General features: G+C 36.8%; 1 protein-coding gene across 1 annotated transcript in view; it reads left to right on the top strand.

The window, feature by feature from the left end:
* Positions 1-22,258, top strand: part of LOC126349211 (kelch-like protein 18) — a 140,849-nt gene that overhangs the window by 68,315 nt on the left and 50,276 nt on the right. The window contains exons 4-8 of the mRNA XM_050002411.1: positions 10,028-10,226; positions 10,410-10,570; positions 15,249-15,385; positions 15,716-15,938; positions 19,378-19,594. Coding sequence (XP_049858368.1) covers positions 10,028-10,226; positions 10,410-10,570; positions 15,249-15,385; positions 15,716-15,938; positions 19,378-19,594 — 937 coding nt within the window. The remainder of the gene's footprint in view (positions 1-10,027; positions 10,227-10,409; positions 10,571-15,248; positions 15,386-15,715; positions 15,939-19,377; positions 19,595-22,258) is intronic.

The raw sequence follows: 22,258 nt of genomic DNA, 5'->3' as shown, positions 1-22,258 counted from the left end.
AGAAAGGATATTGTGGCTTAGCCACAGCCTAGGGTATGTTTCCAGAACGAGATTTTCACTGTGCAGCGGAGTGTGCTCTGATATGAAACTTCCTGATAGATTAAAACTGTGTGCCAGGTCGAGACTTGAACTTTCTATAGTAGCTAATCAGACATATAAGGAATCTGTTCCCCTAATTCTCTTTCTAAACTCATCTAAGGTTGTTCTCACTGTACAATCAATCCTGACTAAAGGGATATGAAAGAGACTGTCTTAAAACTGCCTAGGACCATTCCATAATGAGTGTCTGTGTCCTAGTCTGGCACATAGTTTGCAATCTCTCAGAAAAATTCCTTATATATATATGAAGTGAGTATAATTAAAGTTAAACTTTCAAACCACTGTAGAAATAACATCACTGGTCATAATGATGTCAAATTGCAACAGAATATTATCAGAGAAGGGGGGAAAATGTGTGGCAGAAGAAAAATAAATAGTTACAAAATGTAGCAATAGACGGCATTGTAAGCATCATAATTTAATAGTGGTCAAATATAAATGACAAATGAATCATACAACAGTGCCTAAGGTGTAAATTTGATGTTTAACAACATGTACTACTCAGTATGGGTGAACAGGTGTGATACTGGTAGTTACGTAAGCCCATCAACCATGGCAAGGTCAAATCACTTCGGATGGGCAAAATCGGTTTTTAATTATCCTGAGGCCAAAAACCTCATAAAAAGCATCAATCATCAGTTTTTAATCGTCCTGAGGCCAGAAACTGCATAAAAATCATAAAATCAAATCGGATTATTAATTTCCATGTGATTGGCACAAAACATGTTCAGTATGCTGTCCACTGTTTTCTGCAACAAGTTGAAATCAAGAAACAGCATCTTCCACAACTGATTGAAGTGTTTCCGGGGTCATGTTCAGAATGGGTTGTGCAATACGTGCCTTCGATGCAGCTAAGTTTGCAATCAGAACTCTGAACACAGCACCTTTCAGATAATCCCACGGATTAAGATCAGGTGATCGGGATGGCCAAGCTGTAGAGAAATGGCTGCTGATAATTCTAGTGTTTCCGGAATGTCGCTTCATCAGCTGCATAGCTGGATTTGCAATGTGTGGAGGTGCGCCATCTTGTGGAAGAATGATCCCATCCACACTGTTGGAGAGCTGGAATGACTTGGTTGCGCAAAAGACACTCATAGCACTTAACCGGTGAAGGTACAGGTAACAGGACCGGAAGCACCTTTCTCTTCAAAAAAGTGTGGCCGTAAGGTAAATGACGCTGTTAACCCGCAACACACAGTGACCTTTTCAGGATGAAGTGGTGCTGGTTGATTTGCATGTGGATTTTCCGTTGCCCATACTTGACAGTTCTGTGTACTGACCTGTCCTGTCAGATGGAAGTGGGCTTCATCTGTCCACAAAATCTTCCACGGCCAGTTGTTGTTCACTTCCATGTGAGCAAGAAATTCTAAAGCAAAGGTCTCTCTTGCTGGCAGGTCAACAGGAAGGAACTCGTGCACATGGGTAATTTTGAATGGATAGCAAAGAAGGATGTTTCATAGGATTTTACGGATCATGCTCATGGGAATGTCCAATGTTCAGGAAATTCTCCATGCACTACATGCTTGCACACCACCGTCTCCTCCTGCATTGCTTGGCCAGTGCCTCCACTGATGTCGAATCAATTCATTTCCTCCCTCTACCGGGTTGCACACCAAAAGAGCCCATCTTTTCAAATTTCTGAATCATTTTCTCCAGACCCACGCCAGTCATTGGACCAACCAACGCCTTTTTTCGAGCACTTTGGTGCCCGGAACTTCTGCATAGCGACGTGTGCAGAGTCTTCTTTCTTACAGATTTACATGCAAAGCGCGATCCTGCATTGAAACAGTCATGACATATGTCCCTGACACAGGAGGAGGAAAAGCCGTTGTTTATAAATATACCTTTGATGAGACAGGAGACATCATCCAAAATGGCGAATGTGAGGGAAAAAAATGTGAAAATTAATTCTCACCCATAATAATCTAACATTTAACTAGAAAATTTAGTACCTGAGAGAGAACCTATGTTTTTGTAACACTGTTTCACCATACTGATAAATGAACTGTGTTGGTCTGAATATAAACCACACTTTTCCCTATGTTTTGCCATGGGCAAATAGGATGTAACTTATTTGCCTGACCCAAAAAATACTGAAATTTTTTTTCTGTATAGTAGAAACTTCAGTTTTAGTGCTCATTCATTAATTCAGACTAGAGCTACAGTGTGATTAGAGTTTGGAAATTGCTATGTATTGAGGCACAGAGCAACTGTCTTAAGTTGTTGTTTAATTTAGGTAGTGACCATTACAGCTTCAATATTTTACAAAACAAAATGGGTACAGTATTCCTCCAACTAATGAGTAAAATTAGTCTTCAGCAGTGAGTGATAATGATGAAAGGAAACTACAACAAACTTCAGAATTCAGCACAGCTATAATGCAGATTTCAAACTCCTCAGCTATTCATTATGTGATAAGCACATGTGATACAGGAGCTGGCAAAAACTATTAATTGGATTGTCTAATGTGTGTGTGTGGCACTGGATTGCTCTGCAGAATAAGCTGCAAACTGTTGTTTTATCAAGAAAATCCTGCAGATGGCCAAAACCTGGAAGTATCCTGAACTAGAAACTAAGGTTCTTTCCTTTGTTCAAGATAAAACAAAATATTGAATACTAGTGCCAATAATAATTTTGGTCATTGGAATTGTGAATGCATTAACATACAACTACTATATAAGGAAAAGATAGTGTGCTTTAAAGATGACACGTCAAGTTGCAGTCAAGAACAATATAAAGACGTTTACATATTAGCTTTCACCTAAAGCCTTAATCAGAAAAGCAAAAAAAAAACCACACACACGCGCACGTGCGACAGCCATTTCTGGCAGCTCGGATCAGAATGAGCGTTCTGGTCCGAACTGCTGGATATGGTGGTCATGTATGCAGGAAGTGTACTTGTTTGTATGAATAAATATGAATGTGTATGTGTTTCCTTTTCTGACGAAGGCTTTTGCCCAAAAGCTTATGTGTGTATTTTCATTGTGCCTGTTCGCAACTTCATGTGTCACCTTAACAGTGTAGCAATCTACCTTTTCCTTATATTGTTGATATTCCAACTTGGAGATTCCATTGTTAAACATTCTAGAGACAGAATCCCATGGAAATATTGGTTTGCGCTGCAGGTTTATATGCAGAAGTGCCACCTCTATCTGACTATGTACTTCACCACCACAGAGATTACCCGGAGGCTTTACTGAGAAACTCCAGAGGCGCACAGTCCATATGCGGCAGTGACACTCTTACCCTCTATACCAATTTGGTAATGCTGATGAAATGCCTGCCTTTCGGGACATGCCGAGTAATAAAACAATAGGCCATAAAGGGGCAAAAAGTAACATTAAGAACAATTGGAAACAAAAAAATAAAGAATTACTCTGCTCTTAGCAGTATTTTTCTGGAATGTGAAACTCTTCTCAAAGAAAATTTCACTGAGTGGTTCGTGATTGTTACAAAGCAAAACGTTAGATGAGAACAGCTACTAAGTGTTGCTTGGAATCAGACCTGGTGCCCCCCTTATTAAGAGAGCAGTTCTAGTCCATCTGAAGTGAAGAGTACAGTTGCTACATTGAAGTTGTCCTAGTTGTTATGCCTGAAGGCATGGCTTCAGGGGCTTTTTGTTGCGGTAAACAAGCCATTTAAAGACCATCTTCGAAAACACTATTGTGGTGGGTTTTTAGAAAGGGCATGCAATCACTCCATTTGGCAAAATTAGCACCTTAACATAAAGTTTTGAGTTAACTTGTTCTTATTATTTTGACGGAAACTTAAAATCTTAAGTATACTCAGGAAACTGAAGAACAGACACTGCAAAAGTAAAACCTTGTTTAAATTTATTTCAGCATGGATAGTTAAATTTTCAATCACTAGAGAGCATCCAGTTGAACATTTGCTGTCGCATTTTGGTTGAGGCGGTTGCCTGTAGTTTTTGCCTTTACCGTGTTCAGCAGCAGATACGCAGTAGTAAAATGTGCACTTTCTGCCTCTGTCTTACATTAAGGTCTAGGTAATGTTTCTGGGAATGGATGACTGTCCTGATCCTAATTTTGGCATTGAATTTAGTGGCTGAGAAAGTGCAGAAGAATGTGATGTTACTTCATCATAGACTGGAAAGTGACTACAACTCATCATGTGACTGACAAGTGCTGTGCTCCAACCAGCTTCTACAAGTTTTCCATTCACAGGAAACCATTGTGAAATACATGGTTCAACTTCAAATCTACAGAGAAACTAAAAAATTAATTTTTGGGGTACTTAAGTCAAAGTCCAGGCATGAATATACTAAGACTTTAGAAGGTATGTGTCATTAATATATACAGACGCGTGCATACACACACACACACACACACACACACACACACACACACACACACACACTAAGGAGATATATAAGTGCCTGTGTTGTTTGGACTGTGGTGACTACAACCATTATGATTTCATAAAATATTTGCAGTTGTAAATATGGAGAACTGTCAGCTGTATAATGGAATGATGACAATGAAATTTTGTGCTGGGTAAGGACTTGACCCCAGATTTCCCACTTATCAAGAGTTTGGCTATCCAAGCATGACTCACGGACTCAAATTTCCATATGTCGTCAATCATGTGTATACATCTTGTACTTGTGCATCAGTTATGTATATTGCTGTATGGGGGTGGCATTTTACTTGGAAGTCACTTGCCCGGTGTCAGCACATAAATATGATACTGCAGTTCCTGTGTTATTCGGAATTAGATGCAATGTACCTTCGGACAGACATGTGGTCTGGCACAAATTTTCGTTCTTGTCATTCAGTTGTACAGCTGATGGTTGTCCATATTCACAACTGCAAATAAAACTTTCAAGTAAAATGTCTCCCTTGTACCGGAATATACATAATGGCTGTATGAGTACAGGTTGTATAAACATAGTTGATGACATTTGGAAGTTTGGGTCTGGCTAATGAGTTGTGCTTGGCGAGCCAAATGGTTAAGTGACCACTTGCAGTAAGTAGGAAACCTGGGTTGGAATCCTGGTCTGGCACAAATTCTCATTTTCATCATTCCATTATACAGTTGCAAATACATTTCAGTATGTTAAGGGGTTAAAAGCCATTAGTTAGCCTCATGTGTGAGTGGATTCTTACCAGGTGCACAATATCACCAGATTCTGTCATCAGAGGATTCAAGAAGTGCCGAATGTCCAATCCCCTGGTTGGTAGTGGTGCCAGTTTAGTTTGCCAGGAGAGTGGCAGTGATGAAAGAAATTCAGTAACATCTTCTAAAACAGTGACTACAGTGCAAGTATCTCTTTGTAATTTATCTGTGTTACCACATTAAAAAAACTGGTTAAGAGTGGCCATATTGTGTGCAATTTTTGTAAATGAGTGATGGGACAAATCATTCTCCACTAAGTTTCTTTCTACCTCATCCTCAAAATTAAGGGTGCAGCTCATATTTGGGCCAATACAGTAGACCTAGATATTAAGGGGTGATTCTTTTTCGGTATAAAAGTGGACTTGCTGAAAAGATCCACATTTAGAAAATATGTGACTATGTTTTGTTGTTATTGTTCTTAGCAGAAATGCTGTAAATTGGAGAAACTATTCAAAACATTTCACTCTCTCCTCAAAGAACTTAAGTTTACTATGGAACATGAAGAACTTACTGTGGCTACATTGTTTACAGTATGCTACACTGACCTAACACATAAAAACATGTTACATTTTGGACAATGCTGTAGAGAGTGCATGCATTACCATTAACAGACCACTTGTCAATAAGAAGTAAATGTTGTCAAAGATTAATTGTTACACAACATAAATTGCTAATCTATTGAAATCAACTCAGAAAAATGTCAGAAATAATAACTATGTGAGATACGGCCTAGTAATCTGCATTCACACCATTTTCAGATGTTATTCCTCAAAAAGTTTCTAATTTTCTCTGAATATGAAAATGCATTTTTTTCCTCCATTAGCAATTGATTACATATGGTTTTTTTGAAGTTTTCTTTGCATGGCTGACCTTATAGTATGTTTCTGGGTTTCCAGTTTTGTCAACATTTTCATTCTTGTGCACATTATTTAAATGTTTGACTTCAGTTATACTACTGCTTGGAACGTCTGTAGAAGATGATATAAGAGTGTCAGCATAACCTTATGGGAGGGGGTGGGGGGGTGGGGGGGGGGGGAGGTGGTAACTGCCACCTTAGCTGAAAATTCAGAAACATACTCTTGAAGAATGCACGTTTGAATTGCACGCTTGTAACTGACCATAACAACATGTACTTGGTAAACTGCAGGTAGTGTTGGAAATACTCCATCAGTCAAACTAGAACTTTAGGCTTAAAGATAAAGAAACTTCTACCACAGCATAGTATACAAATACTTGAGTCATGCTTCACATAGAAAAAGAACGGGAAATTTGAATGTTTTTGAACAAATAAGAATTAATTCTTAGTTATTAGGTGAAGGAGTAAAAAATTACAGTTTCTCTTATTAATTAAAACTACCTTCAGTGTACAATAGAATGCATGATTCCAGCAACCGAAAAACAATGGTCCAATGATCGCTACTGAAAAAATAGAGGAAAATGAAAATGTAAACACTGCTGAATATATATTTGATTACTAGTCATGTTGATCAAGGCATGAATAAAAGACAAGAAACAGAGATGAAGTGCAAGGGAATCATCGCAACAGGATTTCAGCTAGTACATATTGCAAAGAAGAGAAAAATTATTAGCGACACATAATAGCTACAGAAGAGAGAACAATGGGTATAGTTTTAATTGATTAATTATTATATGGCTCCATCTCATGAAAGAACTTGGTATACCAGTTTTCAGGAACAGTCTCGATGAAGACATTGACAGTTATTTGTGGGTGGAGAGTAAGGGCTTACTGACAGTTTACAATTGACCATTGTAGAATTTTAGTCACTTACAGATAAAAATCAAATGAGAGTGATAATTTGGGTTCTCCAGTTACATGTTTACGTTTCAAAACCATGGAAAAAATTAATGATGCTGAAAATGAACACAATTCTGATGTAGGGATATTTTCAAATTATTGAGTTCGTGAAATATGTCCTTTCTTTCACATGATGCAGAATATTACACAACGGTGGATCCTGGCTTGTGCTTCTTTTAGAAGGGTATAGAATCAATATATTTTGTGGTTTCAGTACTATATTCGAGGTCAGCAACATGTTCAAAATATCATATATCATGTTCTTTCCAATATTTTTGGCAAACAAACGGGTAGTTGCTACTCACCATATAGCGGAAATACTGAGTCGCAGATAGACACAACAAAAAGACTGTCACAAAGTGAGCCTTCGGCCAATACGGACACGCAGCTATTTCTGAAGCAGGCCTCATTGGCTGAATCTCACTTTCTGACAGTCATTTTGGTGTGTCTATTTACAACTCAGCATTTCTGCTTTATGGTGAGTAGCAACTATCCTTTTCATAACATTTTTACATTCCATCCTGCATTTTCCATTGTTTGGCAATCAAACATTTTAAAAACAATTCCATTAACAATATCAAAGCAATTTTTGACTAATATAATCATTTAAAAGGCTCTCATGTCAAAATCCACTTTTCTTCTTCTCCATCTCTACTACTTTAGAATTTACACAAGATAAAAGTTGCCTGGAAATGTTCTCCCATAAAAAGAGTATTTGATTTTTGTTGTGTGCTGATTTTTCTTTCTGATTCTGAATAAATTAGTATTATCATTTTCTTTTTATAATATTACTGGTGTTTCTCTTCTCATTGGTAGTAAGTGCATGTTTTTGTTCTGTTAGTTATAAGGGGCAATCAAAATGTTTCTGTTCCAGGGCTGTACAGTCCAATCAGGCAAAATTGCTGTGAGTGTTGAGGCAATCATTAAGCCGGCACACTAGGTTGAAGATACTCGTTTGGTAAAACACCGTGTCCTGTGGCGTGAAGAAGTTCATAACTGCCAAGAATTGTCAACCCTTCAAGGCCTATTTTAAGGGACCGAAGGTGTAATAACCACATGGGGAGAGATCAGGACTATAGGGCGGTTATTCGAGTGTCTCCCACTTGAGATGACGTGACTTCTGTGTTGAGACGTTGCATGATGCAGATTTTTCATTCTCTGATGGCGGTCTACCTGTGTCTGTCTTCTGTTAGCGAACAAAATAATGACAGCACGTTGGTCTTGTTTGGATGTGTTTGGTAATTATGTTGCCATAGTTTACTTTTCCGCATTTATCGCACACATTTCGGAAAGGCACAAATGGCACACTAATCCCTTGTTTACATGTCGGGGCTTATATACCTGAATTGGACTTGGATTAAGTTGCATACATACTTCAGCAACACTCTCAAACAGAAAATTTTTGTTTGCCCCTTATATGTGACATTACAAATGCTACTCAGTGCAGTAATAAATTTAAGACTTAATAATACCAAGTTTTTTACTTTGTATAAGACACATGCATTGTCTGATTGAAAGTTTCCAAAAAGGTGTTAATGATAGTTGTATCCACATTTTGCCTTTATGATGGCTTTAACTCTGCTGGGGTCTCTTTCAATAAAGTGTGTGGATGTCTGGAGTAATTACAGCCTGTTCTTTCTTAAGAGCTAAAACCAGAGAAAGTACTGATGTTGGATGCCAGGGTCTGGAGCAAAATCATCATTCTAACTCATCCCAAAGGTGTTCCATTTCAGGAATGTTAATGTCCACAACCATTGCCTCACAGATGCTTCTTTATGGCTGGATGTAGTCATGCTGATACTAACAATTATCATCTCTGAACTGTTCCTCTGCTGTATGCATTGCACTAGGTTGTAAAATGTATTCAAATCCTTGCGCATTGAAAAGTGTATTTGTAAGCAAAATAAGGGGACCACAACCTGAAACAAAAAACACCCCCATATCGCAACACAGCATCCTCCATACATCATTAATTGCACTACACATGATGGCAGGCAATGTTCTCCAGACTCTTGTCAAATCCTTCGATTGGATTGCCACAGGTTATAGCATGATTCATCACTGTAAATCACTTGTTTCCAGTCACCCAGAGTCTAGTGGCGTTACTCTTTATGCTATCCCAAGTGTTGCTTTGCACCGACTATAAAAATGCGTGGCTTTTGAGGAGCTGGACCATTGTATCCCCCCCCCCCCCCCCCCCCCTCGCCCCACAGTCGTAGTACCAATTGGACTGCGGCTATCTCTTTGGAACTTGCATGTTATTCCTTCCACTGATTTCTCGCAATTTTTTGCAACCGCTCTCTGCAATGCTCTATTGTACCTTGTCCATTAGAACATAAGGTCTCTCTGGGCTTGGTTTAGCTGTAACTGTTTCTTTACATTTCCACTTCACTATCACGTTGCCAAAACTCGAATAGGGCAGCAATGGAAGGGTTGAACTGTTCCTGTTGGATTTGTTACTCATGTGAGATCCAATGAATAGTACACATTATGCACCACCTCCCTTTATACTGGTGTTCTATCTTGTGTGACATGTACTCCTCAATTCCACTTTTCCCAGGGTTGATTGAATACTTTTCATGAGAAAGTTTACTATTCCATACTGAGTTTGTTTAGTTATAACAGCAACAATAAATCATGTTGTGTTAAGTTTGATGTAGCCTGTCTTGTCAGATCCTCAGAATTTATATGCTAAAAAAAATAAATGGGCAAACTTCCTGTTACGTGTAAAATCAAAATAATGCATTAGTCTGATCATGAGAAGTTAATGCCTATTGGTCCCAAATATAATATTGGGAAACCATGCAATTTTAGAGGAATTTTTTTGATGATAGGGATGAGGCTACAAGATTGTAAAATAGTATTCACTGAACAATGATTGTACAAATGATAGAAATGAAGAGTTATGAGCTATTTTCTCAAATAACTATAATTTATATTTATCAGTAATGTGATTATTGATTTGTATTTCGACAGGTTTCATCCAAATAATGTTCTGGGTATAAGATCATTTGCAGACACATTATGCTGCTCGCCACTTGTTGAAGCTGCAGACAAGTATGTGCAACAGTATTTCAATGATGTTTCTTTGTGTGATGAATTTCTATCGTTATCACAGAATGAGCTGATTGATATTGTTAGAAGAGATGAACTACATGTTATTTCAGAGGAACAGGTAAAACATTTTTGCCACGTCTCCTTGTAGTTATGCTTCAATCTTTGTTGTAATTCATGTTTCTGAATTTGTGCTGTTCATGCAACACTTATTATTTTGTTTGTTGTTTCACTCAACATTGTGTGTACGTATAAAGCAGAATCCCAGATTAAAATATCAGTTTGCACCAACCTGTTTCCACAGGTCTTTGAGGCTGTTATGAGGTGGGTTAAGAGAGATCCTGAAGGCCGCAAGAAAAATTTGCCACAACTTCTTGCCAAAGTTCGTTTACCTCTTTTGCCTCCACACTACTTGGCTGACCGGGTGGCCACAGAAGAATTAATCAGATCGTCTCATGAATGTCGGTATGTGACAGTTTTTTTAGACTACTCGTTAATGGGGGCATTGTATATCCTATGCCGCCAATGTTAAATTATCGAATTTTGTGACCCATTATCTTGGAAACTTTCTACGACACCGACTTACAATTTTCCATAATTATTGGATGCACCTTTCTAGATACACTGAACTAGAATTATTACTAACATTGTATTGTGGGGCATGTTATCTTCTTCTTTTTCTTCTTCTTCTTTTTTTTTTCCAAACGCTCAATTTTTTGACAGAATTTTGTAAGTAATTGAACATAAAAACAAAACAACTCAGGATATTTTAATTATTCTAGTTCCATATGCATTGAATCTCACACTTGGCATGCGGTGAAAATTTCATGTCTCTACCATCAGTACTTGTTTAGAAAACGGGTCATTTATTGCAAAAAATGTAGTTTTGATATTGAAGTTCAAAACTTTTTTATTACAAATTCTTGTACAGACCTACATTACTGTGTCTTTTATGCAGTAGAATTGCCCTAGCCCATAGTCTGTCTCCTTCAGTGTCACAACAGCCCAGTGCTTGCCCCCTCATTTTCATTCTGGCTTCTTTTATCACTTGCTGAGCCGCTAACTCTGCTTCATGTACACAAAGCTAATTCATTTCCCACAGTCCTTTAACTGTGTTCTGTCCAAATGTTACCCCTAACTTCTCCAGAACATTTAGTCTTTCATAGTTCCCACCATTAAAAGTTATTACAACATCAGACACTGCTAACTTTAGAGTCGTAAGGTGAACAAATACATTTTTAGACACAAGGCACCGCAAAACATTATTGAAGGACTCATTCACATTCTGAGTCGTCCTATGTAAACACTTCTTTAGTTGCTCAGGAACTGCCAAATCTCTGTAAATAGGTTTGATTGCTTCCATTACTGCCAAAGGAAGAGAATGTTTATGAGTAAATTGATGCAGGGTGCTACAAAATCCAGCTCGCCTACATTTACACCAAGTGTTTGTTGGAGGTGGACACAAAATGTGACATGGCTTTTCATCAGTTGGTATTCGATGAAAGAAAGTGCTCCACACAGCTCTTTTCATCTTCTCTAAATTCTCAGTTATTTTTATGCTTAGTCATTTTATTTACATATAAAAAGCAATAGAAGTTAACTTACTACAAAAATAGCTGATAAGCATACTGCTTTCAGCGAAAACCAGTATCAGAAGCAAATGACTGATTTGTTTATTGTAATGTCAACTTCTGAGACGTGGCAGTAGGCACACACAAACAAAAAAAAAAAGGCGGTTCACAGCTTTCTGGAGTGTGTAGTTTCCAAGATATGACTGCTCAACTGTGGCAGTATATGTATAGCGACGAAATTTGACAGTCACACAACAACATTCGAAATATTATTTGAAGGTCTCACAATTGACTGATTTTAATGTATTATATACTGAAATCTTCAGGAAAGTCCAAAGTACATTGTGGAGCAGAAAACCGAAAATGTCAAATTTCAACGAATTTCATGTACAATGTCCCTTAATACTTAAAATTAGGACACTCAAATGGTGAAAAATTTTTAGGCCTACCTTTGTTATTATAGTGCAGTATTGTGAGTAAAAAAAAGAGAATGAAGTCCGGAAATGTAACCACTAACTGTTGTGGGATTTTAAGCAGCAGGTAGTAACTAAACAATAAATGTGACGTGGTTGCTCAGCTTGTGAAATTGGATTCTTCTTCAGAGCACATATATGTACACAATTACGATACGATTAGTATGAAAATGTAGCTGTACATGTCTCTATCCATGGTCTACTGCTTATACTATTACTTGGATCAGGCTTGTAGTTAATCATCATCACCTTCATATAAAAATTCTGTCCTAGATTTTCCATTGTTTGATTATGTTCATATGAAATGAATGTGGTATGCTGACTACTCAATTTTTATGCCATTGTGTATTTTAGGAGTAGTTTTTGCTATTACAGATTTTATGTGGTGGTTTTACGATCTGATTGTTCTGTGTTACTATTAAACTTAATGATAACCAAAAATATACAGACTGGGTGTTGAACAAGTGTTCACTGATGTACACGCACATGGTGTTTGCAGTTGTTGGCCAACATTGTATCAAATAATTGTTTTTGCAGAATCTTTGAATTACTCGTAAAGCATGTCTAGTATTTTAGAATGATTCCTGAGGAAAGAGCTGCAGTGATTTATAATAAATTTAGTTATTGTGCTGGAAACTTGGAATTCTTAATCTGGATATCTGCTTCATTACTACTTTATCCGTTCAGATATGTCTTATGTAAAGTTAGCTTAACACTCACTGCTTCACTTGCATAGACTGTATGGTCTGCACAGATTGTTCACAAATTGCAAAACCCTCTAAACGTTTCACGCTATAAATGCCATAGAACCATGGTCTTCCCTTAATGTACTTCTGACCATAAAGCAATTCTGGTAGCTGGAGTCCAATGTTTCTGTTAATCATGTCTTTTGGGTTCGTATGGAGACATTTCTGTAGTAAATTTCATGTCCTAACATTCATTTCTTTATATGTAACCGAGGAGTAAAATACCTATTTTCATAGATTTAGATTTAAAATTTTTTAGTGCACAAAATATTTTTGTAAAATTTTTCATCCTCCATTTCACCACATTAGGGGTTGAATTTCCAAAAATAGTGAAACACATTTCATTTCTAACAGAGAATCGAAATACAGATTTTTGTGGGTGTAGCATTGAAGGTGCCTTTATAATGAAATAATTTCATAAAACTTTTCATCCCCTGTTTCGTCCCCCTTAGAGGGTGAATTTTCAAAAATACTGTAACACATATTTTTGTTTTTTATTTCCAACCAAGATGTTAAATACCAATTTTCAAATATATAGCTATGAAATGCGTTAGTAGTTCTTTAATAATTATCTATTTTCAAAAAAAACTTTGAACCGTTAATTTACCCCCTTAATGGCTGAATTTCCATAAATTCTTGAAACATGTGTGTTTTATTTCTCACTGGAAGACCAAGTACCAGTTATCATAGTTCTGGCTCCAAAATTGCTTTAATAGCGACATATTTTCAAAAAGTCTTTCATTCCCTATTTCACCCCCTGAGGAGTGGGATTATGAACAGTACCTTCGTAAATGATAAGATGGGCACCCTTTCTGAATTTCATATTTCTGCCGATTGAGGTTTGACCAGGCTGATGATGAGTCATTGAATCACTTTGACCATATTCCACCCCCTTTAGGCCTTGAATTTCCAAAAACTGTGAAGCGTGTGTTTTTTCATTTCTAACCGAGAAACCAAACACCAACTTTCAAAGATTTATCTTTGAAAATGCTTTCACAAAGAAATATTTTCATAAAACATTTAACTCTCTATTTCACCATGTTAAGGGTTGAATTTCCAAAAAGAATGAAATGAGTTTTTTTGTTGTTTTCAGCTGAGAAGCCAACTCCCAATTTTCATAGATTTAGATTTAGACATGCTTTCATAATGATATATTTTTATAAAACATTTCATCCCCTACTTCACCTTCTTAAAGGTTGAATTTCCAAAAATATTGAAACGTATTTTTTTAAAAATTTGTAACAGAGAAGTCAAATACCAATTTTGCTAGATGTACTTTTTAAAATATATTATTACTTCTTCCATAATAATTTATTTTCAATAAAAACTTTCACCTCTTTTTAACCTTGTTGGCGTTGAATTCACAAAAATGCTGAAACACACATTTCTTTATTTATGACCGAGAAGCCAATTACCAATTTTCATAGGTCTAGCTACAAAATTGCTTTAATGATGACATACTTTTAAAAAAATTTAAAAAATAAAGAAAACTTTTCATCCCCAATTTCACCTCTTAGGGGTGGAATTTCGAAAACACCCTCCCCAGATATCAAGTTTCTGTACTTAGCGGTTTGGGCTGGGCAGTGATGAGTCAATCAGTCAGGTCACTGACTTGTATACACATTATATAGATTTGAGCATCTTTCCATAATTTCTTCATTGTTGACAACATAAACTCCATTTCAATTCAGCAAGGAGTATTTAAAGTTGGAAAAGGTGTAAAAATGCTATCACGTAATATGGTGTCTTTGCATTCTTATTGATTGTCCATATATCATATGGACTGTTATGACAAGTATGATAAAATATTAACATTCTTTAATGATGAAGAGCCTTTTGCTGCCTCCTGTACTTTCTTAATTATATCACTGCTGCTGCCAAAGATTTTTTGCATCAAGGAAAATGTTTCAGGAAGTTGGCCTTATTGTGTACTGTTTTCAACAATGAGAATTACATATTATAGAGATCTACTTACCAGGAACTGGCAAACCTTGCGAGGAGACTGACTGACTTCCCTGTCTCCCTCCCCTTCTTTCTTTCATTTGTAAGATAAAGGAACCTTTGATTGGGAAATCTTGAATTTTTGTCACTTTTCATTTTTTATTACAGCTGGTACTTTGTGGAAAATATTTATTTTTTTCTTTCTTTGTGAAACTGTACTTTTGTTATCATGATAATTTTCTTTATATATGTAATTAATTACTACTTCATTTGATAGATACTTCTCAAAATGACCTAGGTCAATTGATCTCATTTCATTATTGATAACTATATGGATAATTTAAGTGTACTAATTAGAGTCAAGAAAACTCATAGTGTTTTTTAATGTCTGTGTCTATTCTCACTCTTACAGTGATCTTCTGGATGAAGCAAGAGATTATCATCTTATGCCTGAGAGGAGATCTCTTCTGCAAAGTTTTAGAATAAAGCCACGTTGCTGTAACTATGTTATGGGCCACATATTTGCTGTTGGTGGTTTAACAAAAACAGGTAGGTTGACAGGATTGTATAGGGTTTTTGAAAAGTCATCATATCATTGATGTGAAACCTGTGCAGTTGAAAAGCTTCCTAAACTGACTTTGAATGCACTAGCTTAAAGTATTGGCAGTTCACAGATTTGAGAGGAGGACCAGAACTTAACAGTAAATGATCCAGTTTAGTAAATCTGTGCCACCTTTGAGTCCCTGTTTTGATTGCCATTAGTATTACAGTTTAAATACTGTGCCCTGTCAACATTATCATAGCATTGTCTGTGTGTGTACAGTATTTTATGTGTAGCTGTACAATGTAGAATTAAGTAACAAATGCATTCTGTTGTAGGGGATTCTTTAAGCACTGTTGAAGTATTTGATCCAATTGTTGGCCGTTGGCAGCTAGCTGAAGCCATGAGTATGTTGCGTAGTAGAGTGGGTGTTGCTGTGATGCGCAACAGGCTTTATGCGTTTGGTGGGTACAATGGCAGTGAACGATTGTCCACTGTTGAAGTATTTGATCCGCAGAAACGTGTCTGGAATAAAGTTTCACCAATGCACTGCAGACGAAGGTAAGAGACCATAAACTATTATTTTATGAACCTTCACAGTATGAAAATTGGTTAAAATTTGTTTATCTGGAAACACAATTTAAGCAACATAATAATTTATTGCTGGATGCTGTCGAGTTCAATAATGTCAGAGTGATGACTATAGATAACATACATGTTCTTGAAATGCCATAAAATCCAGGTTTTTCACTCTCGCACATTTTACTGTGGCTCCTACACTGCAAGATGTCCAAGATGCTGTTTGTGTTACTGTGTTTCACGTGCCCCGATGTTGCATAACATCCGACACATTTTGTCATGTAGCACAAACTCTAACCAATAGACAGCCCAAGTTGTTCTTTATGTATAACAACAGGCTACATGCTTAGACATATGTGAGTGATCATGTGTCCTCCTCTTATGGTTTCTGCTTGAGTGAAGATGGTAAGCATAAGAAATATAAGTGACAGTCATATAGCAAAGTTGAAGTACAGAGTGGTCCTTCAGTGGATATAAAACCACACTCCTAAAACAAACACACAGGTGACTAAACAAATTTAAAGTCAGATAGTATGAGGTGAGTATATTACTGGCAGTCATTTGGGAAGCTGCCATCTCGTATGGAACTCAATTTCATATGGAAAGGGAACCACATTATGTATCAAAGAAATAGATAAATACTTGAGGTAAACATTGGTGTCTCTTCTTTCATTTTCAGATTATGACACATTTTGTACCGAACAAGGCAAATGCTAGTAATTGCACATAAAGGCTACAGTATGTACTCGATGTGTTGTCCAGTATGTTGTAAGGCTATTTATAATTGATTCACCCACTCCTAATAGATTTTCACAAAAACATATAGTGGAATGGGACCATAAGCATCAACAATCTGTTGGTGTCGATGTACAGCTGACAACAATTTTCTTTGAGATGCAGACTCTGGGACTCTGGGTCATACTGAATGATGCTATAACACTTGATGATGTTGGTTCATCCGTGGCTGTTTCTGGTTGTCCAGATTTCACTTTGCCTGAAACAGAGCCAGCTTCAGAAACTTTTGAGAGAAGATTCACCACCACACTGTTGTCTGTCTGTAGCATTGACTGAAATCCTTATGATTAAATGAGTGTTCCTCTGTCCAAATATCAGGATGATCTCAGTGTGTTCAGCTTGTGTTAATGCTGTCAGCCTTACATCACATGTAAGAAAGAAACATCAGTCATAACTTGAAAAAGAATAAAGCTACGCTCAAACAAAAGACTGTTGTTTTCCTCATGTAATTCTCTATCTGGTGTACCAAGTGACCCACCTAAAATCGCAGCTTCTGAAATTGCTGCTACTTTGATAATAGAACCTCAGATGCTTTGCTGCCTCTCCCATCTTATACTACTTGACTTTAAATTTGTTTATCTACCTTTTTCTGTTTTAGAAAGATGGTGTCACACCTACTGACCACCCTGTAGAGCATAATGGTGAGAGAATAGAAAGCATCTCTTCCTTTATGCAATGATATAAATCTCAAGGAAGCTGAAATTAATAGTGAGAGTGAGAAAGTATATCTTCTTTAAGCAGTTACATGCAGCTGAAAAGTTTATCAAGATGGAGATGGTGATCTTAATTAAGGTCCTATACTCTTTCTATGACTACAGGGATTCATATTTCTTCATAGTTCTCAGCCAACCATGTAACTTGAATATTTTGATCTTTTGTCTATGGATGACTTCGTTCATAAAACTATGACTGCATCAAATGTGTACATAGCAGAGATGATGACTGAAATGACAAAACAGTCATGGAAAGATGTTTCACTAAAGAAATGAAGCCATTTCTTGGTGCAATGCTGTATATGGCCCTGAATTTAAAGGTTAATTTGCGCCAAAGACTGGCTGGACCAAACTCAGTTCTTCAAAAATGTTTTCTTTTTCTTTGGATTTCCCAGATGTTTTTGGATGCTGGGTTGGTGATTATAACTTAAGTGTAGCTACTCACAGAATTCCAGCATGGGATGTAATTATCATATGGTAGCAAAACATTTTAGATATGCTAATGCATTAATGTGGAATACCTTTATGGTGAAAAAAATTAGTTCCAATTTTTATAAAAAAATAATGGACACGTCTTTTTTATGAGAGAAATCTCATCACTCTACTTGTGAATAATGTTAGGAAAAGAAGTTCAAGAATGAGTGGAAGATCGTCATCTTCTGCTCCTACGGAAATTCTGAATGGGAAGATACATTTTATATTTCCAAATCAAAAGAAATCATTGAAGGATTGTGTGATTTGTTGCAGAAGAAATGTGGATGTATAAGATTAAGCCAGCACTTCATTTTGAAAATTGCTTCAAGAAGTCCCATGCAGAACAAAATTAAAAAGAAAAAAACAAACAGTTATTATTACATAAAATTTCATGCGGTTAGCAGAAAAATAGAAGTGGAAAAGATTTTCTTTTATTCATTTTATAGCCTCCGAAAAGTAATTTGAAAATTATTGTTGGTATCATGGAGGAGAAGTAGTTTTAGCATTGTCTTCATTGATTAGATCTTGCACGTCTGTATTTTTGAGATTTTACAAACTATGTAGGTTTATGCTTAGAGTCATTGCAGACTGTGATTTTGAACACCCCCTCCCTTTTTTTACTGCTGCGCTGTTTTTATATTACAAAACTGAAATAAAAATAAACACTTGGTTAAAATGGTTTTACTCATTAATACCCAGATGTTTTCTATGATGTCATTTGCTTCAAAGACTAATGTCGACTGTACTTACCAGTATAGCCAATTCTTCATAGTCCGTGTTCTTGGATGACACCCTGGTGCCCAAAAAGAAGATTAGAATCATTTGAGACAGAACCCAAGTGTGGAGTGGAGGATAGTCGGTAAGAAATTGGATACACCCTTTACAGAGAAACCACCCTGACATTCATCTTAACTGCTCTATGAAAACCATAAAAATCTGATCCTGGGTGACCATAATGGATCATTTGGTAACTGTCCTAAATAAGAGTACCAGTGGCTTAACAGTTGTGCCACCTCACTTGGTTGAACATTCTGTACCATGTATCTACTTGTGGTTAAATTATATTCATCCACTTTTGTTAGATGCTGATGGTGGCAGCAAACAAATAGATGATGAATATTACCATTATCGTTTTAGTGATACCCATGTCCAGTTCTGGACCATCATAAACTGTTATTTGTCACTCATTTCACATGTAGTTGACTGAAGAATTCTTTCATATTTTGGCATTTGTGACATATAATTTGTATCATGTCTAACAGCATCCACATCACGTAGACATCTTAAGACTCATGTTAGTTATGTTGCCCTTGAAGAACCATATATTTAAATTCATCTTTTATATTTAAGCTTATCTTCCTTTTAGATTTTTGTAAACAATATATTTTATAATGTGTGAATAGAAATTTAAAAATTACTTCTCCTTGTTTTACGTACAGTGCTGTTGGTGCAGCTGCATTGAATGACTGCTTATATGTTTGTGGAGGCTATGATGGTGTTACTTCACTGAATACTGTGGAGTGTTATTCCCCAGACAAAGATGAGTGGACGATGGTGCCAAATATGATCAGACATCGCAGCGCTGGTGGTGTAGTTGCATTTGAGGGCTATATATATGCCCTTGGTGGTCATGATGGTCTCTCAATATTTGATTCGGTAAGCTATTATGAATCTGTATCTTTTCCCTTTCCGTTTCAAATTTGGTGTCTCCCTCATCATTCCTGCAATCTTCTGTTGACGTATTTCTGTTCATCTCACATTTTCAGTTGTCCCTATGTAAAATACGTATGAAACAATGGCCAGTTTTTATCTTCAGAAAATGCAGTTCATAGTACAGCAAAGAGAAGAACTGAAAGTAAAAAGTAATAATCCTGTCTTTCAGAACAATACCTTTCTTACTGAATACAACTGAAATTTATTTGATATAATTAACAGAAATATGAAACAGTGGAAACTTTAAGATGGAATAACAATAATATGGAATATATAGGTTGAAACTTCCTGGCAGATTAAAACTGTGTGCCGGACCGAGACTCGAACTCGGGACCTTTGCCTTTCGCGGGCAAGTACTCTACCAACTGAGCTACCCAAGCACGACTCACACCCCGTCCTCACAGCTTTACTTCTGCCAGTCCATCGTCTCCTACCTTCCAAACTTTACAGAAGCTCTCCTGTGAACCTTGCAGAACTAGCACTCCTGAAAGAAAGGATATAGCGGAGACATGGCTTAGCCACAGCCTGGGGTATGTTACCAGAATGAGATTTTCACTCTGCAGTGGAGTGTGTGCTGACATGAATGTTTGGAAGGTAGGAGATGATGTACTGGCAGAAGTAGAGCTGTGAGGACGGGTCGTAACTCGTGCTTGGGTAGCTCAGTTGGTAGAGCACTTGCCTGCGAAAGGCAAAGGTCCCAAGTTCGAGTCTCGGTCCAGCACACAGTTTCAATTTGCCAGGAAGTTTCATATCAGCGCACACTCCGCTGCAGAGAGAAAATCTCATTCTGGAATATATAGATTGCTACTCACCACATAGAGGAGTCTCTGAATCACACACACAAAAAAACATTAGAAATATTCTTCTCCAGAAGCAGAACTCTCTCAAATCCATACAGCAAAAACTTATTTTTCTTTTCATTGTGCCTGCTTGTGACTAAGTGCCTCATCTATATGGTGAGTAGTATATTGTTGTTAAAAGAAGTATGAGTATTACAATAAAAGAAGCATTTGTGAAGTTTCATTTTTCCTTGTGTATTTTACATACATTTGTTTCTTAATTACTAGTTTAAATGCTTAATTATGTGCTTTGGAATATGAAATTGACTGAAATTGTTTCATCATTGTCAGTATGGACACATTTCATCATCATCAGCCATTTGACATTCCTCCTGCAATCCTTTTGATGCCTCGTGGTTTTCATCTGTATCCACATTACTCCTACATTTTCCTCTTAATATGATCTACCCATCTATCATTTGGTGATTATCTCAGTTCTCTCTTATCCATGGGAATGCAGCAAAGATCCTTCTTCGTCTGTCTACCACCTGTTTCTATGGCTGCATGACCTGCCACCTCCATTTTGATTCTGAATTACATCTTCTTCTCCAATCTATCCTTTGTTTGTCTGTTTTCTTGTCTCTGCCACTAATTCTTGATCACCTTCTCTCTGTTCCTCACTGAAAAACCCTCAGTCTTGCAATGGTTTTGGCACTGAAAATTAGTGTGTTATGGCTGTATGTCAAAAGTGGCAATATTTACTCTTTTGAAAACTCCATTTAGTTTCTCAAAAGCACTCCAGGTTATTTTTACTCTCCTGTTTATTTTATATCATCATGAAAATGAATAGAAATATTGGGCCTATTCATACATTAATATTGGTCAATTCAAAATAAGTTATCCCAAATTCTGAATCAGCTGAAAACAAGAAATCTTTGCAAACTAACTGTAGACATTGAATGTGTAAATTTGGAAACTTCAGTTAATAACTATTCAGAAACAACTGTGTTCCATCATTTTTGTGGGTATGGACCTGGGGCATCACTATATCTTCATCCAGTATTTTGGCTGAGAACCTTTCTTTCATGTCAAGGTGGTTTGTCTAAAGGCCCCTACAGACAGCACAGTTTATGAAAACTGATATTATTGTGCTGACATCAGATTGATTGCCCAGAAGTTATTTTTTCATCATTAGTGTATTGTTTCTTAGCCTCAAATCAAACAATGGAAAATCCGGGCTGGACTGTTACAATATTGTGAGAAGGAAGGTTGCTACTCACCGTATAGCGGAGATGCTGAGTTGGAGATTGGCACAACAAAAAGATTTCACAATTAAAGCTTTCAGCCGTTGGCCTTGGTAAACAACACACACACACACACACACACACACACACACACACACACACACACACACTCTCTCTCTCTCTCTCTCTCTCTCTCTCTTTCTCTCTCTCACGCATATTCAACTCGCACACAGGTAACGCTTGAATTAAAACAGGCTACGATAATACGCTTTAGTTTTTGTTAGCTACATTGATGAGATATATCATCTTTGTCATTAGGCTGAACATGTCAGAAATTTATTAAAGGTGTTAAATTCTTTCATTGCACCAGTGTGAACTAATTTCATATGATACCTGTGTTATTTCAAATACAAATTTTTCTTGCATTTATGCCTTGAAGTGAGTTTTAGGTAGATTGGGAAGTAAGTTCTCACTTTTTTATGATTCTTTTTGTATGAAGTTGAAATGTTTCCTCTCCCCCTCCTCCCCCTTCTTCCCTCCAGTGTCTCTAAACTTGCTGTAAGATCAATTTTTCAGTCAATATT

The sequence above is a fragment of the Schistocerca gregaria genome, chromosome 1 (genome assembly GCF_023897955.1).
Source record: "Schistocerca gregaria isolate iqSchGreg1 chromosome 1, iqSchGreg1.2, whole genome shotgun sequence".
Classification (NCBI taxonomy): domain Eukaryota; kingdom Metazoa; phylum Arthropoda; class Insecta; order Orthoptera; family Acrididae; genus Schistocerca; species Schistocerca gregaria.
This window is presented reverse-complemented; position numbering and strand designations above follow the sequence as displayed.